The sequence below is a fragment of the Emys orbicularis genome, chromosome 8 (assembly GCF_028017835.1).
Source record: "Emys orbicularis isolate rEmyOrb1 chromosome 8, rEmyOrb1.hap1, whole genome shotgun sequence".
In the NCBI taxonomy this organism is placed as follows: Eukaryota; Metazoa; Chordata; order Testudines; family Emydidae; genus Emys; species Emys orbicularis.
The window spans coordinates 83,938,290-83,957,145 of NC_088690.1; the positions used below are offsets into that span (position 1 = coordinate 83,938,290).

Sequence of the window (18,856 nt, forward strand, 5' to 3'; positions counted from 1 at the left end):
CTGTATCCTTTTTGTTTCTTGTACCTGGAAGTTGCCATGGGTTGACTGATCTTCTGTGGATGAAGCAGCTAGAGTCACAGATTGGAGAGGAACTTAATATGAAGTTTCCTGGAGTCTGATATTATTCTTTGGCCATACATAGGTGTCTCAAATTGGGCACCCTACGTTTTTAGATACTTTGACCCCATTCTCTCTGTGTCTCAGTTTCCCATCTGTAAAATCTCACCTGTCACAAGGGTGTTGTAAAAATATATTTGTGTTTGTGAAGCACTCAAAGACTATAGTGATGAGTGCCATAGAAAGGTCCATGAGGAAATTAAAATTCTGTTTTAAGAGCAGGGCTTGAATAGTGTGCTGCAAATAAGGAATGGGGCCATACACTGAACAAGGGGGAAAAATATTGACTAACTGCACATGAAGTGAGCATCATCCATCCTGTGCAATGAATGACACAGGGGTCCTCTTAAAAAAAATAGTATGTGATTTTGTCATTAAAGAACCATCTTAATCCATATGCACAGGCAACCTTAATTCTGGCATTTCCTAACTTTTGAGGGCTTGATTTTGCAACCTTCATAATGTCCTCTTAATAGTGCTTTTTGGGTATAAATGAAAAATAGAATAGAGTATTAAAAACATGTATAAAGGGGAACAATTTTGGTGGAAGAATATTAGGTCTCTTCCATCCTTCACATGTGATTCTATTGCAGATTACGAACCCCAGGATGATACCCAAATTTGTATCACCACCATGCATCACACTCCAGCAACCCAATATATATACTCAATATATTAACACCTTATTAAGGTGTACACTTGTAGTAGATTTATCCTTATGTCTCATATTGGAGGTTTTAAATCTATGCCTACATTGTACTTAATTCACCAATATGTCACTCCAATTTTACACTAGAATAACTCCACTGAAATGAATGGAGGCACAATTGCATAAAATTGGAGTAATGCAGAGTTGAATCGAACTTGATGTGCCTGGATCAGAAATGGCTGAACATTGAAGTTTGGGACTTTGATTTAGATGCTGATTTGAACCTTTTATATTGAGAAACCAGTTGGAAACACATCAGGGGGTTCTAGTTTCAATCAGCTCATTAATACAGTAAGAGCAACTGTTTTCACTGAGATTATGCTTTTGCACTTCCAGCACTAGCCAGTACAAGTAACTAGTCAGGTGTTCCAAATATTTGAGTTGAACCAAACTTTTTCAAACCTCAAAACGGAGTCTGGGATTGTTTCAAGTTTAGTGAGAACTTCAGGTCAGATGTCTTTTAGTATCTGGTTTACCGATTCTTAATACTGACTTGTTTTATTGCCAACCAACATTGTTGGTTATGTAGAATATATACTTCATTTTGGTAAATAATGGCTTCTTATAGCTTGAGACAAATAAGAGATATTCACTTAACATTGTGGAAATATCTGTTATTGCACTTCTAAATATTCATTATCTCCTCTGACTACCTAGGGAAAAGCAAACAAAGCTGCTTTCCCTGAGAAAACAGCTTTAACTTTAACTTTCTATTCATTCTGCCTTTAGCAAATGTGCTTCTTTGCCAAACCATTACATTTTAGGGAATTGATTTTGTGACAGGGAGTAGGAGGGAGTCCCAGTGGGGACTATTGCACAGTCGGTAGAACAGGGAACTCAATATCAAGGGTGCTTGGTTCTATTTCTGGGGCTCTTGCTGCTTCATTGATACCCTTTGGGGAAGTTCTTGTTGATCAGTATACCCACAGAATGTACCTCAGAGGGGTGTTGAGACTTAAATAATTAATTCTGAGTGAAGATTGTGTGATTGTAAGAATGAACGTGTTATAGAAGTGCAAAATACCCTTTCCATTGTCTTTTCTAAATAGACATTTCTATGATGTCATTTTACAAATTTGATTTTGCATATATTAAATGACACCAACAGAATCCTTTAAAATAGGAAGTATGTGAAGCATTTCTTATTAATAAATCCGTTATTTTCAGTCATTTATTCGTGTACCATAAGAACTTAGTCTGCATTGAAATTTAGCTTTAACATCTCAAACCGGAGGAGAGTTTTTAGATTTTTTTTTCAAAATTAATTTCCTTTTAAATAAAAGTAATGCCCATTGAATTTGGGGGCAGAGGAAAGATAAGTCAGCAATTCAAATTGTCCTTTCTCAAGAAGTTAATAATGGATTTTTTCCCATCAGTTTTCCAATATATAATGTGGCTTAGACCAGTATAGTATTTCTGAACACACCTATTGACTGTTCCAATGGAGGCTCCCCAGGGTAGGAAAGCAGAGTTTGTCTGCTCTATTTGAGTTATATAATACAATCTTCACTCACTGCTGTAAAGTGGCTCTGGACATCTTTACATGTCAGTTTTGCCTACTGCTTTCAGATGTCACCAGGCAAACTGTCATCGACTGCTTATGCTCACCATCAAGAAACAATTTCCTACTCTCTAGGCTTAAAACATGTACAGGGCCACCTTTCCACTGAGAACAAGGACATGAAAATTGCAGCTATTTTAGATGAACTGAACAATCAGTGGAGAGGGTTTAAATCAGTGATAAATGGTGGGAATAAAAACACTTTCATGTGCAGAGATGGGTTAAGGAGAACATGTAGTTTTGTTTTGTCTGGGTATCAAAATGTACAGTTTGTATGGAAATGTTCAGGTTCTTTTTAAATTGCTAGTAGGTAAATTCTGCTTTGTATAGTATTTGCTAAATCCTTAAAGGGAAGAGAGTGAGGTAGATCAGTAATTAAATATTTCCAGATTTGTTGAATGAGATATTTGACATAGAAGATGTTTGGATATTAAAATAGATACAAATAAGCAATCACTACATAAGATTTCAGCTGTTAGATCAAGCTAAATTTTGTATTTTAGATATTTACTTACTTTCTGATTTGTTAAATGTGACTATTGTCACCTCCAACCACAAGAAGGTACATTATGTTTTTACTAAGTCTGATAATTGTATACATTTTTATGGTTGCATCATCATTTTTTTAGATTGGTCTGGCCAGTTTATAATTTTGACATTTGTATGCAGATGAATTTCACCAGGACAAGCTGTGTAAGACTTTGTAATCTTGGGAGTATTTTCTGAAGCATCCTTTCAGCTCACCAGACACATAAATCTGGCTCTGTTAATAAAAGGGAATTTGTATGAACAGTAAGGACAATAACATATACCAAGTTATCAAATTGACTAACTTTAGATCAAGCAATGCAGACTAGGACATTCAGAACAAAAAAACCTCAGAGATCTTGTTTTATCTAATGTGAATGTCACTCAAAGGTAGTTTCTAACATTGTATTTTGCAAAGCACAGTCTTTTTTGTACTTGTAATTGTACCTTGTATTGAAAGCCACAGTATACAGTGTTGGCTGAAATATTGCAGGAAGGAGATTGTATTGTATCATGTGTGTATGCATCTTGAAAGTTCATTATGAAAGTGCAGAAGACATCAGGGAAAATAAATATGGAATACAAAAGCATTAATTTTATATAAAATGTGCTAATCAGTTTTATTATTGCAGGCAGGTGCTATGATGTTTGATTTGTATGTTTGTTTTTCTGCTGGTTTTATTAAATGAACCTGTGGGTTTTGATGGATGTTTTCACTGAAAGGATATACAACATGTAGAATCTAGTTAACAGAGCCCTAAAACATCTGTTTTGTTGACAAAATACTATAAGTGACAGCACTTTCTCACACTGGGAAAGTATTTGCACCTTTCCCACCTGTCCTTGTTTTTCACCTTTTCTTCTGATCCCTTTTCCTTGTCAACGTTTTAGGTATGTAGTACAAATAGATATTAAAAAACTGGGATGTGCACAAATTATATAATAGATTATATGCTGACTATTTTCCCTTTCAAACAGTTTACTATTAGGTAACGCTTCCAGCAAATCTAAAAGAATTATCTGTCTTAAAACTTCAAGGAAGTAATACGACGAAATGTCAATATTCTAAATTTACACACAGCCTCAAAACTCGGCATTGGTTATTCTGGTATCCAAACAGTCTTGCTGTGCTAATGTTCAGGACCTACATTGGAGATTTGATGCCTGACATATAGAGGAATTGTAAGCCCTGGAGACTGAGGATGGGATGTCAGCCTGCTAAGGATTAATGAGCATAATGAGATGACCATGTGGTTCATTAAGGATTTAGATGTTCTTCTTGTGACAAAGCAGAACAAAAAAGCAGAGATAAGTCCAAATGCCACATATACATTAGTTGATACCGATTAGTTGAAAACCACTTCTTGTTTACATGTATGAAATTTAACTACAATCAAATTGGCAAGGTGCAAGGGTGTTTTCCAATACATAAAACCAGCATCCTCAAATACTACCGAGCTGGAGAGGGCTCAGAGGTTTAACAAGCCTCTTAGTAACAGACTCAGCCTTTGGGCCCTGTAAGAGTTGCATTGTTTATAAAGAATAAAAATTAAGACCCTAATTCTGCACTGAGAACCACACATTCAGAGCCCCACTGAAGTTAGTGGGGTGACATGTGGTACAGGAGTCTGCCTGCAGAGTTCTTAATGCTGAAGTGGTCCCAAGTTTCTTGCCCCTCTTCTTGCCAAGGCATCTTGAAAGGATAGACCCATGTGTACCAATACACACCCAATGAATGGAATGTGTAGCTCTAGGCCCCATTTCAGCAGTGGGGGGTTGGGAAGAGCTAAATATCCCCCTCAAGCAAAGTGAGTCTTTCCTTCCCCAATCCATACACAGAGGCCCCCATGCACACAGTCCTCTCACTCCCCTGTGGAAGCGTGGGCAAGGCAGCCCCATGCAGAGTGGGGTGATCCTGGACAGAAAATGGGTTATATTTAATGGTGGAAGCAGCAAAACATTGTTCCACATTCAACCCAGAAAAACTGTGTTTGGCCTTGTTTAACGCTTGCCCCCCCGTTCCCCTTTGCTAAGCACTCTTGCTGTTGCTATGACCATGTCAGTTAACATAAGGGGAACAGTCACCTGTTGAGCTCCACATCAGTTCCTGAAGCTATTTATGGGGGAGAAACTTCATAGACATAGACCCTCTCACCACCCCTTACCACACCACTCCAGCAAAGCATACAGAAGAGGGTATTTGAAGCCAAGTTTCTGCTGCACTGACTGGGAGTCCAGTAATCCCTGGAACCTGCCTCACTCGTGCCCATTTTCCTTCTCAGCCCCAGCCCACAAACTGACATCTGGTTCTAGGAGGGAGTTGGGAGCCCTCTTCCTCCCACCTCTACCAGCCAGAAGAGAAACTCCTGCGACCCCCACTACTGCTGCTGCTTTGAGGAACAACCTCCAAGGAGGGGAGCCACCTATTGAAGTCTCAATGAGGTCATGAGAGGCAGAAACATGGTGGGTTGAGTTTCCTGCAGGTGTCTGGAGGTGGAAGGGTTAATGGATTAGGGAGGCAGGAGAGAATGACACTGATGGATTTATTGAGAAGCAAAGCGAAGGGCAAAGCATTTTATCCAGGGTCTGCCACATGCATCAGTTTTGAGGCAGAAAGTTTGGGACCCTCATGTTCAGATGTATCAGCATGTCAGAGTCATCCGGCTGCTTATGAAGAAAGACACTTCCACGTTGTAGATAAACTAGGTTCAAAAACAGAAAGATACCGCAGAGCACAGCAGCAGGAAAGAAAAATTAGGACCATCTTCCTGTCTGTTTGGAGAGTACATAACACAAGGAAGTGCTTGATTCAGACTGAGGCCTCTCCTCTTTAGAATATGGAAAATACTCTGTTGTATCTCATGGATTCATACAATTGTTGCTAAAATCAGCATTTACAAGCTGGTAGTGAAAGTGCTGTTGATACATATCAATTTGGACTCAATGAACTGCAGATACCATGGTGTGGCAATTGTTGAGTTTTTAATGGGGCCGCTATATCAGAGGCCAGAACAAGCCCTTAAAGTGCAACTACATTGTTTCTACTTTAAAAGTTGTCAACTGTCACACTAGAGAGCTCTTTGCTGAGCATTGCTATCCAAATAGGTTAGTGTACACAGATTTATTTTAAGAGACCATTTCAGGCTTGACAATTCCAATGGGAATTTTGGCTGCTAAAGATCTGCCCTTAGTTAGATAAATAGTTAAAAATTCAGTCAAGAATTCCATCACTAGCTTTTTAAAGATGCAGTATGGATCGGAAGAATCTACAGCCCATAATTGTGTGAACAATTGTTCATTATCACTTGAAAGAAGATTTGAACTGATGGGTGAAAACTCATATTCCTGCTCCATGGCTCTGGGTTAAACCTGAAGATCTGCAGCCATGTTGAAATGGAATGGTGTAGACATAGAAGAGCAAGTGCCTTGAGAAACCAAAGGAAAAGGTAATTAGGAAGACGTGGTCATACTTGGATAAGTGGATGAAAGTCCATGTAGGTAAACAGTCTTTTGTTTTTAATGGACATACCTGAGACCTAACTCATGTTTCCTTAAAACTACCGTAATGTTTCAGACCTTATGCAAAAGTTGACCAACTTTGTGGGTGAATGAATCTGCAGTGTCCATGTGCTTGGAAACTGCTTAGATATTTATCAATCTAATCATTTCTGATCCAAAGTCACGTGTTGATCTCTGGTACGCATTAGATCCAAGTTCTGTAAGGCTAATTTTTGAAGCTGACAGATTTCCAATACCGCTCAAAGATGATGGAGGTTAGGGCATGGGAGATAGTCAGCTAGTTCCTTAAAAAAACAATACGTAACAAAACACTTGGTACATGGAGGGGAGTTGCTAGCTGCCCTCTTGTTTTAGGATGGGAGGGCAGGTTGCTGACCACAGCTCCTCCACCCCATAAGAAACCATGAAGTGGGAAGGTAAAGTTGAGTCCTGTTGGGAAGAAGTAAATTCCCTTGGTTGCAGTGGAAAAATAATGGTTTCATTATGATTCATTGATTTTACTTGGAAGGCACTCAGATACTATGGTGATGGTGGCAGTATAAATCCCTAAGACAGTGAGAGAACCACATATATTCAGTGTTGTATAATAGTAGTAGCAGCAGCTCCAATTAGGAAGGGAATGAAAGCTTTAAATATCCATTACTTAAAACAGCAGAGTGCAAAGAGATATATTTAGAATATTTGGTGTTCCTCTATCCCAAAACACACAGCCATTAAAGCATTTCTGTTGTCTTTTGGGTGAGGAGGGTGAGGAAGGGAGAGAAGAGATACAAAGGCCACCACTCAGCAGTGCCAACCCACAAAGTTTCTGAAGCAACAAGACTGTGCATTTTGACCTCAGACTTTGTTGACACAGTGCTGTCCAAATCCCTTATTGGCATTGTTTGGTTGTGCACTGCAGTAATTCAGTACAAATAGAATTTTACTTTGTTCCTTTAATTACATAGTAAGAAGCTGGTACTGATTGGGTAAATGCAAAGCAGTATTTTTTCGTAACCACAGTGCATTTTACATAGTGCTTACCTTTTGATACATACTTTGATACAGTGACCTAGGGATACGTTAGTGTAATTATGATGGAACTAATGTTGCAGAGTGGGACAGGCCATTCAAGGCAGGAAAGGGTTCAGTAGACCTAGGTCAGGTTTCAACACCTCTTTGAGGCAACTTGTAATCAAAGAGAAGAGAAAATCTGATGCCTGACCAGTTCCTGTTAACGGCCAAACAAATTCAGCAGACTTCCTTCATCAAAGTCCCAAGCATAAGGTGTGGCAACTTTTAAAATGCAGCTCACCTTACTCAAGTATCAGGAAGAATCACACTTCTCATTTGGTCTCTGACGCTTCCTAGAGATCCCCCACCTTCCTCCCTGACACCGCTATTCCCAATCCCCAACTCTTCAGAGCACATTGCACTGGGAGGAATTAAGTAATTTCCCTCGTCTGACCTTGACTTGCGACCCTGCAAATCCTTACACGCAGGATAGGCTATCCTTCCTCCAGCCAAGGACAGAGGACTAACACCATCCCGATGACCTTTGAATAGGCTCTGTGTACCCTGTCAGACAAATGAGAACTAGCAAGGTACTGATGTCCCTCTTTCTACCAGATATTTCTTTTTGGCCACCCAAATGGTGCAAGCCTGTAAGAACTTTGGCCATTTAAGCAGAGCAACATGATCCATTGAGTAGACTGGCTGTTGTACGTTACTTTACCCTCTCCCAGCAGGGACGTTCATGGCTGCCTCTTGCGGAAGGGATGTTTTCTGACAAATCTCAAGCACAGCACAACAACACTGTTAATAGACCGTGGCTGTCTCATTTGTAGACTCTATTCATTTGACAGCTAAGAATTATTAGTACTGATGTTTCGCTCCCTCTCTCTCTCTTTTCCCAAGCTAGTGATTTGTCTGTGTTATGGGTAGGCTTGACAAACCATTACGCATTAGCAGCTGAGATGTTGTTTGAAATGGGAAAATTGCTAGCAAACTGCTCCATTAGCAAGCCGAGTAACAAATTCTTTTTCCCCCCAATGAAAAAGAGATAGCTGAGACCCAAATTAATATGGCTGTCTCCCCCACTCTGCTATGGGCATTACTCTTCAAGACAAATGGCTTTGTCATTCCAAAGAATGTGATCTGGCGCTAAGAAAGCTGCGTTAGGTGGTTGTTTTTTATCTTTTTGTGTTTTCCTGCATGTGTTTGAGTAGTGTAAGCACCAGCTGAGGAGATGACGAAAAGATTTGCACCCCAGTGAACCTTGAGATGGATTAGGATGGGATTTTGAATGCTTATTCTTTGCCAGAGGATCATTTGTCACCTTTAAGTGCATCCTTTCCCCCTTGCTTTTTCTAACTGTTTTGTTTACTATCTGCTCTTAGTGCCACAAAGTCATTTAAAAATCAAAAAGATCTCCCATGTCATATTATTAGAAGAAAAATATATTTGAATCCATCAGGCCTTCTGCATTTTCCAGGCTTTGATACTTTATTAGAGGGGAATAAAGGAAATTGCTCTTGTCCTTTGACATCCACTGTCATTGAAGCTTTAAAAGTAAAACTTCCAAAGGCAGACACAACACTGTTCATATCAGAAGGGGGAAGTGCAGCATCTGTAATACATCTGGGCAGTACGAACGGTGCTCTCAGGCAGCAGCTGACATGGCAGAATGAAGAGGATAACTGAATGGACGAGCAAAAGCCCATGAAAAGGTTGAACAGTACCTTTCATATAGAGTCATTTATTTACAGTGTGTTCTCATGGATTCCACTTGTTCAGTGCTGTGTCTGTTAAATACAGCTGGTTGCAAAATATTAGTGAAAATGAAATTTGGATGAAGAATGGAAACAAATTTTCCTGAATTTTTTTCTTCGTTTTCCAACTATTTACTTTTACATTTTCACTTCAAATCCAAACTGTACAGAAATCTAGAACAGGGGCGAAAGGGTTCAAATAGCCAAGACAGATTATTCTTTTGTGCTTGCATCTTTCATCAGAAGATCTCAGAATGTCTCTCAAAAATTGTTTCCTCATATTCCAGAGAGGCAAGTAAAAGGTACATAATGGATCACTTCACCAACCACTGAAATCTAGACACCTCTGCTATAGAACAATAGTTGCTCTTTAACAACATACAGCAACACCATCCAACACACTAGGACACGGGCTAAAGAATGCTGTCTACCTGAAGATGCAAATTAGATCAATTTCATTCTGCCTAGCTCTACTCTTAAAATAGAATTTAACCAAGATGTTCAGGTTACCACACACCATTTCTTTTATTTAATTTATTTATTTATTTATTTATTTATTTATTTTTGCAAAGTGTTACATGATCTAGTAACATTTTGCATCTCATTTGAAAGATTGTTCTTCTAGCAGCACTGTTCCCCATTATTCAGTGGTGAGTCAGCACTGACTCAGAATGAAGAGTGACCTCTCAGAACCATCAGCACCTCTTCTGGCAGAACCTAATTGTTCCTTGGATATCTCCCATCTAATACTGACCTGTATGCATGTTGCTTAGCTAGTGAGGTTAGGCAGGGTAGTAGTACTAACTAGTAATGTGAATCACTTATGTTGTTCACATTTCTAATAATATAAAAATTAATTGCCATTTTCAACCTGTACCCACAGCTCCATAATGTGCATTTATGAATAAAGAAATTGTAAAGCCCAAGTTTCTACTTCATATTTTCCAATTACTCGTTTTAATATTATACAGTAAATGTTGACTGTGCTTTGTGGCAAGTTTGGAATCTACATGCATCTACTTGCCTGACCTCGTTATCATGATAGGGCCCACTAAGCATCATCTGTTCGGCCTAGTCCCCCACAGAAAGGACTTCTTAAAAATTAAATAAAATCAAGAGCTTATTGCAGAACTAAGCTGAAAATGCAGCAGCATGTGATACCACCCTTGACCATCTATTTTCATCACAGGCCATCTGCTGCTCATTTGTGGTGAATGGCGAAGAACTCAATGCTGCTTCTGAGTGTTACTGGCCAACTCCCTGTGAAACAACCCTCTGGAATCCTAATTTCTCTTTCTTTCCCCTGACTTTATCCTCCTCTAGGTTATTTATTTTTCACATTTGCAGGAGGTATGGACTTTAATCCCTGGTGATTGCAGTTTGTTGTGTGTGTGCATGTTGGGGAAGTGGGGGAAGGGGAGTTCCTATCTTTTACATATAAATGCTTCTGTTCTTTATGTGTGACATTTTCCTGTGTACTTCAAAGAATTATTAATACAGGGCCAAGTTTTCACCCAGCCTAACCTCATCTTGCAATTCTGTTCAATTGATTGCTCCTGTGGAAATGGATATGCACCTCTGAAGCATGTGAAATCCCAATTTGTGTCTGCAAAGTGGGTAGTTGGGCAAACAACTCCCTACTTTGTTCATAGAAATTAGTGCACATGCAAACTTTCGTGAGTTTGTAAAGCAAAAGGCTTTGCTGAAAAATTGACCTCCGAATGTCTAGGAAAAGTCTGTTGTAACTCTGGGAAGCACATGCACACTAAAACACCAGTGTGCTGATATTCGCAGCAATTTGCATTTCACTGCTCATTCCCCTGCAGTACAGTGCATGTGCGTACCATACTATTTAGGACTAACTGGGAGGGAAATCTTGTAGAGAGACTCAAATCACAAAATAATTGAGATAATTAAGTCAGATAATGGATCCACAAAATAGGAATGGTAACAGTAACGCTTAATGGCAATGACTACATAAGCATTGTTTTACTTGCTCTTCAGTTCCACTAAACTGTTTCCTGTAAGACAGCCAAAATAGTGAAAATGTATTGGGGGAAGTGGGATTTTTGTTTACTCATTGCAGGCACAGATCATTTGGAGGATATTCTCTGAAGCAAAGAGCTATAGGCTTCATAAGCTCCCTCTTCATTCTCCTGCAGTCCTTTAAGACACACATGCTTCACCTCCTTGCTGCACTGCATTTTATCTCCATACTCATACTTTCACGTTTTTGTTTCTCTCTTCCATGTGGTTGCAGCAGTAATCAATGCTGATTAACTCCATGTCATCTCAGGGAGTTGTTTTCTTAAGTACCTATCCCCACGATTGCTTTTAAAGAAAGGAGTGTGTTGGGTTGCCTTGGCCCCTTTGGGATCGGTGAGGTGCTTTTGTATTTCAACCCTCTATCATTTCCAACAAGAGTGATTGGTGACCATGCTAACACAGTTCAAACTCAGGATTTTATGAAGTTCTTTTTGTAAAATAGAGGCTTAGTAGATTTCAATGCCAATGTCAGATTTGTATATAAGAATTTTTGATAACATGATAAATTTAGTATTTTGAGTTTAGCTTATTGGGATTCACTTTTATTATTAACCAGGGAGATCACACGGCCTGTTCTTGAGGATTATGGGAACCTTTTAAAATGTCTACTTAGAAACTTTTTTATGAAAAAATATTTTAAAAGCCTATTTAAGTTTTATATTCCTAAATCAATCTTGCAATTTTTTGTGTTTTATTTTACAGTTAATCTCATCCATAGTGTTTTATATGGGATGCCTCTCTGTATATGGCATTAAAAAAATAGACCCTAGTATTCTGAGGTAGTGAAAAAGGTGTTTTGTTTAATCTCTTGGGACCTCTCCTTTTATTTCTTGAGTGGCATCAGAAGAGGCAAAAAACCTTATGCTTTGTATATAGCATTTTCTTTTTTCAAAGTATATCACAAATATATACTAATCCTTGCAAAACCTGTGTGAGGTAGATAATAAAGCATTATTATTCCCAAATTACAAATGGTAAAACTGATACAGAAGTTATTTATAAGGCCTTGTCTAAAAAAGTGACACAGTGGGTTAATGACAGAGCCAGGTCTAGAATTTAAGAGTTTCTTGCTTTTACCCCCATGCTTTACAAACAGATCTACTTATCCATGAGAGAACATGGTCTAGTGATCTGACATTGCAGACCAAATTCTATCTTAAGATAAGTGACTATATTGGGAGTTGTGGACATATGCGTAAAAAGTATTGTCTTAGATCTGAGTCAGCTTGAAAGCATCCTTTATCTACTTCAGAGAAGAATAATAGAGCAACTTCTTTGAGGTGGAAATTTGCCATCCTTTTGTAATAACTGCTTTGTACTTGGAGGGAATTGATATTTTTTACGTTATCCTTGGTGAGAAATATTACAATATACACCTCTACACCGATATAATGCTGTCCTCGGGAGCCAAAAAATCTTACCATGTTATAGGTGAAACCGCGTTATATCGAACTTGCTTTGATCCACCGGAGTGTGCAGCCCCGCCCCCCTGGAGCGCTGCTTTACCACGTTATATCCGAATTCGTATTATATCAGGTCGTGTTATATCAGGGTAGAGGTGTACATCGGAAATCTTTTATTAATTCAGTTGGCCCTGAAGATGCTGATGGTGATTTGCAATGTGTCTATCTTGAGAAAGGACAAAGTGAGCTTAGCTCCCACAGAACTAAATTTACCATCTTACTGTGAAATACTTTGTAGTTGGGTTTTCCTTTTTTTTGGTAGAAATTTGGTTAGTCAGGAAGACGAATTTGTTTCCTAAAAAAGCCATTTGCTGAATTTTAGTGGCTTTCAAAAGAAAATCTGTTTCAAATATAGTTTTATATATTTGTACAAAAAGAAGTTATAACATTTAATGTTATTCCTGCGTTACAATCTTATATTTAATGTTTATATTACTCTGTTTGTTTTTAGACGCTTGGAACAGAATTCCATCAAAACAGTTCCCCCTGGAGCTTTTTCCCAGTACAAGAAACTTAAGAGAATGTAAGTTTAAAAATAAGACTAAAATGGAAGATTATACTTGTAGCTTGTACTATTTTGAATTTTATCTTCTTTATTTTTCAAATGTTGAAACTACTGAGGATTGTATAGATAAACTCTTTTTCAAAGTATAAAGCAGCATGGAATTGGCCCAGGATGCTTAACAGTGCACGAAGTCCTTAATAACATGCAGATTCACTTCTCTATTGTGTAACATATGAAGTAATTAATTGATGCCCCCTTTATTTCTTTCTAAACATTGAATTCCTTTCCACAGAGAAGATTTTGAGTTATAATTATTTTCTCTTCTGCATTCAGATGTCTATTTGTAGGGTGAGCAGATGTCCCGTTTTTAAAGGGACAGTCCTGTTTTTAAGCCCTCCTGCAGGTATCCCAACTTTTTTTAAAAAACGGGCAAATTGTCCCATATTTTCTGTCTCCCCCCATCAGTACTGGCAGGTCCTGCTGCTGGCCGGATCCCTGCTTGCCAGCCGCCCGCCCACCAGCGGTGAGTGGGGGGTCCAGTAGCCGATGATGGGGATGGGTGTGCAAGACTGGTGGTGGGGCAAAGCTGCAGCACATGGGGCTGGCTGATCCTCCTGCTGGTCCATCAGCGCAGCCCCCTGCTGCGTACCGGCTCTTGGCCAGCAGGGCCCCACTCTCCGTCCTGTTTCCAGCCAGCACTGGCTGCGCGCTGCGAGCTGCGGTGGCTGGTGAGTGCAGGCAAGCATCAGGCTGAGGCTGGTTATGTGTCACCTCTGCTGCCCACCCATCAGCCCTTTACGTGCTCCCCCTCTCGCTGTCCTCTCCCTGCTTTGCCCCTTCAACCCTCCCACAGCCCCGCTGCTCCTCCATATCTCCCCCGGCAGGGCGCGTCCTATTCCCAGCGCTGTGCAGAGAACCAGCCCCTGACTGGGGTGCTCAGCTCACCAACAGCCTGGCCAGCAGGCTCCTTCCTTCCCCTATTATCTCTGGCTGGGTCGGCGCCCCGGGAAAGCCCAAGACCCTCTGGCCCAGGCACTGACCAGGAGGAGCTGAGCCCTGTGTGTGCCAGAGCCACACACAGCGCTGGCACGGGGAAGCCTCTCTGCCCCTCAGCTGAGCTCTGGAGGGGGGAGTGATTTCCAGCCTGTTCGCGCCCCAACCCTGCAGGCTCCACAGCAGCCCCTCAGGCAAGGGCTTAGCACACTCTTCATCTGCCCCCCGCCGCCCTGGGTCCTGCCCCCAGGGAGTGTGGGGGTGCTCCATCTCCTAGGCACCCTCCCCTGCTGAGCCACCTCTCTGGCCAGGTTCACTGAAGCCCCTGCAGTCAGGTTCCCTGGGCCCTGGTGCACAATGCATCCTTAGGCCTTAACCCCTTCCTGCCCACGTTGTAGCCGGGGGACAGGAAGCGGCTGGGTTATGTCAGTGGCCAGCAGCAGCCTGGAGGTGTTAGCTGCCTTTCGACATTGTGTGGGCAGGAAGGGACAAGCTGCTTCCAGTCACAGTGACGGGAGGTTAGGGGGAAAGAGATGAGCTCTGCAAAGACACAGGCCAGGTCATCCATCCCCCACCTTCCCCTGTGGCTGGAAGCAGCTCCTGTCCCTTCCTTCCGACACAGTGCCAAAAGGCTGCTGGTGGCTACATTCTGGTGCGAGCCTGGCAGAAATCTGGAGGGGGGCATGTGACCCTTCATGCCCCCTCCCCACATGTTGCCTTGGGAAGATGCGGAGCCAGGTACTAAGAGAGGTGGGTCCATCCTGGGGGCCTAGCCAGGCATGGAGGGTGGAGAGCGCCGGGCAAGGAAGGTTGGGTTGGTCGGTCACCCCCCCGTGTGAGAGAGGTGTACGGGAGTGTGGGTGTGTCACCTCTCCCCATGTGTGTGCGGGGTATGTGTATGACCCCTCCCCGTGTGAACCCTGAAGCCTTAAAGATAAGGTAAATAAAAATAATCCAACTACATAGTATTTCTTTTTAACAGAAGCTCAGTCAACCAGGTGTTAATTTGAGTGTTTGTAGTGCATGGGGCTAGTTCTAGTCGATTGCCGCTGAACTCGCTTGCATACGAGTAATTTTACCACGTGTCTCGTATTCAGCATAGGGAAATATGGTCACCCTATCTATTTGCATCACTTTAATTTAGTTGCCACTGATTAGGCGGGAGAGATGGTTCTTACAAGAGGGGTTTGAATGTTTGTAACAATATATTGTATGCCCTTGTTTTCTTAAGTACCCAAATTAGGTTTGGTTTCAAAACAAATATAGTAGGCTATTTTTTTTCAGTCACCTGTATAAATCTAAAAGAAGCCTAATCTATTATGTTCAATATAGCTACCCTGGATTTACATCAATAGTAAAATAACAGAATTTGGAGATATATATATTTTTCACCAGAAGTGAAGTTGAGGCTCATATGAGAGCTGCTGGACTGACGCAGCACTGGAAATTGTTGTCTGCTTCTGGCAGTAGTACTACAACCCAAAATCATGGTAAAACAAGCTTCTCCTAAATTGCCTTGCCATCCCATCAATGTGCCTCAACACTCCTCTGCACCAGACACCTCAGGGGATGAGGACTAATTCAGTCTCCATGGCCCCTTGCTGAGGCTGCTCATGAAGGCACCATGGACAGTGGAGTTTTTTATGTGAACAACTGCTCGATACGAGTAAGATTGATCCTGTCAAATTGTTTCACATAAGAACTGAAATACCAAATAGTTAATGCTCTTTGAATGATCCTATGTTGAACAGTGGCTGTTGGGTGAAGTTACTGCACCACCAATCCAGAGTCATCAAGTTCCCAGAGTCGAGGAATTGTAAATACGGATCCCAATATTTAAAAGATCAAGTCATCAATCTCATAGTTTCTCTGTTCTTCTCTCTCACTTTCAGTATAGCTGTATGTATTTTTAAAGCTCTACTGTATTAGCGCACAAGTCAGTAATTTTTGTGAAAAATGACAGTCATTATTTGTTACTATTTTGTTACTATTTTTTTTCTGAGGTATTAGTAATATTAAAACTTGATGATCCTTTATTGTTATTTCTGTTTTCATGATTGGTGCCTTCCAACTGTCAAGATATAGAAAATGATGCTTTTTTTCCTAATCATTCAGGACCCAGTGTGATGCTTATTATGAAAAGGATAACGCTAAAGATTTTGTGTGCAATAATTCCATTAGCAAGTTACATTAATAGGCTTTTGAAGCACTGTTGGCATAGGCTTTGAGATTATTCTTGAAAATACTGTTAAGAAGTATTATTTAGTCCTGAGTGGAGCACAGGATCTGGTCCAAGAGATAACTATAACTGGACCACTAGGAAATAGTGACCATAATATAATAACATTTAACATTCCTTGGTGGGAAGAACACCTCAACAGCCCAACACTGTGGCATTTAATTTCAGAAAGGGGAACTATGCAAAAATGAGGAGGTTCGTTAAACAGAAATTAAAAGGTACAGTGACTAGAGTGAAATCCCTGCAAGCTGCATGGACACTTTTCAAAGTCACCATAATAGAGGCCCAACTTAAATGTATACCCCAAATTAAAAAACACAGTAAAAGAACTAAAAAAGAGCCATGTAAAAGAAGCAGTGGGAGATGAAAAGGCATCTTTTAAAAAGTGGAAGTCAGATCCTAGTGAGGTAAATAGAAAGGAGCATAAACACTGCCAAATGAAATGTAAAAATTTAATAAGAAACGCCAAAAAGAAGTTTGAAGAACAGCTAGCCAAAATCTCAAAAGGTAATAACAAAATGTTTTTTAAGTACATCAGAAGCAGGAAGCCTGCTTAACAAGCAGTGGGGCCCCTGGACGATCGAGATACAAAAGGAGCACTTAAAGACGATAAAGTCATTGAGGAGAAACTAAATGAATTCTTTGCTTCAGTCTTCACGGCTGAGCATATTAGGGAGACTCCCAAACTTGAGACGTCCTTTGTAGGTGACAAATCTGAGGAATTGTCACAGATTGAAGTGTCACTAGAGGAGGTTTTGGAATTAATTGATAAACTTAACAGTAACAAGTCACCGGGACCAGATGGCATTCACCCAAGAGTTCTGAAAGAACTCAAATGTGAAATTTCGGAACTATTAACTATGGTTTGTAACCTGTCCATTAAATCAGCTTCTGTACCCAATGACTGGAAGATAGCTAATGTAACGCCAATATTTAAAAGGGGCTCTAGAGGTGATCCCGGCAATTACAGATGGTAAGTCTAACATCAATACCGGGCAAATTAGCTGAAACAATAGTAAAGAATAAAATTGTCAGACACATAGAAGAACATAAATTGTTGGGCAAAAGTCAACATGGTTTCTGTAAAGGGAAAACATGTCTTATGTTATGTCTATTAGAGTTATTTGAAGGGGTCAACAAACATGTGGACATGTGTACTTAGCTTTCCAGAAAGCCTTTGACAAGGTCCCAGAGGCTCTTACGTAAATTAAGTTGTCATGGGATAAGAGGGAAGATCCTTTCATGGATTGAGAACTGGTTAAAAGACAGGGAACAAAGGGTAGGAATAAACGGTAAATTTTCAGAATAGAGAGGGGTAACTGGTGTTCCCCAAGGGTCAGACCTAGGACCAATCCTATTCAACTTATTCATAAATGATCTGGAGAAAGGGGTAAAGAGTGAGGTGGCAAAGTTTGCAGATGATACTAAACTGCTCAAGATAGTTAAGACCAAAGCAGACTGTGAAGAACTTCAAAAAGATCTCACAAAACTAAGTGATTGGGCAACAAAATGGCAAATGAAATTTAATGTGGATAAATGTAAAGTAATGCACATTGGAAAAAATAACCCCAACTGTACATACAATATGATGGGGGCTAATTTAGCTACAACTAATCAGGAAAGAGATCTAGGAGTCATCTTGGATAGTTCTCTGAAGATGTCCATGCAGTGTGCAGCGGCAGTCAAAAAAGCAAACAGGATGTTAGGAATCATTAAAAAAGGGATAGAGAATAAGACGGAGAATATCTTATTGCCCTTATATAAATCCATGGTATGCCCACATCTTGAATACTGCGTATAGATGTGGTCGCCTCATCTCAAAAACGGTATACTGGCATTAGAAAACATTCAGAGAAGAGCAACTAAAATGATTAGTAGTTTGGAACAGGTCCCATATGAGGAGTGATTAAAGACGCTAGGACTTTTCAGCTTGGAAAAGAGGAGACTAAGGGGGGATATGATAGAGGTATATAAAATCATGAGTGGTGTGGAGAAAGTGACTAAGGAAAAGTTATTTACTTGTTCCCATAATATAAGAACTAGGGGCCACCAAATGAAATTAATGGGCAGCAGGTTTAAAACAAATAAAAGGAAGTTCTTCTTCACACAGTGCACAGTCAACATGTGGAACTGCTTGCCTGAGGAGGTTGTGAAGGCTAGGACTATAAAAGGGTTTAAAAGAGAACTAGATAAATTCATGGAGGCTAAGTCCATTAATGGCTATTAGCCAGGATGGGTAAGGAATGGTGTCCCTAGCCTCTGTTTGTCAGACGGTGGAGATGGATGGCAGGAGAGAGATCACTTGATCATTGCCTGTTAGGTTCACTCCCTCTGGGACACCTGGCATTGGTCACTGTCGGTAGACAGGATACTGGGCTGGATGGACGTTTGGTCTGACCCAGTATGGCCATTCTTATGTTCTTATG

The 18,856-nt window shown here is 40.5% G+C and overlaps 1 protein-coding gene across 1 annotated transcript in view; it reads left to right on the forward strand.

The window, feature by feature from the left end:
* The window catches only part of SLIT3 (slit guidance ligand 3), a 798,116-nt gene that overhangs the window by 520,348 nt on the left and 258,912 nt on the right, over positions 1-18,856 (forward strand). The window contains exon 10 of the mRNA XM_065410175.1: positions 13,145-13,216. Coding sequence (XP_065266247.1) covers positions 13,145-13,216 — 72 coding nt within the window. The remainder of the gene's footprint in view (positions 1-13,144; positions 13,217-18,856) is intronic.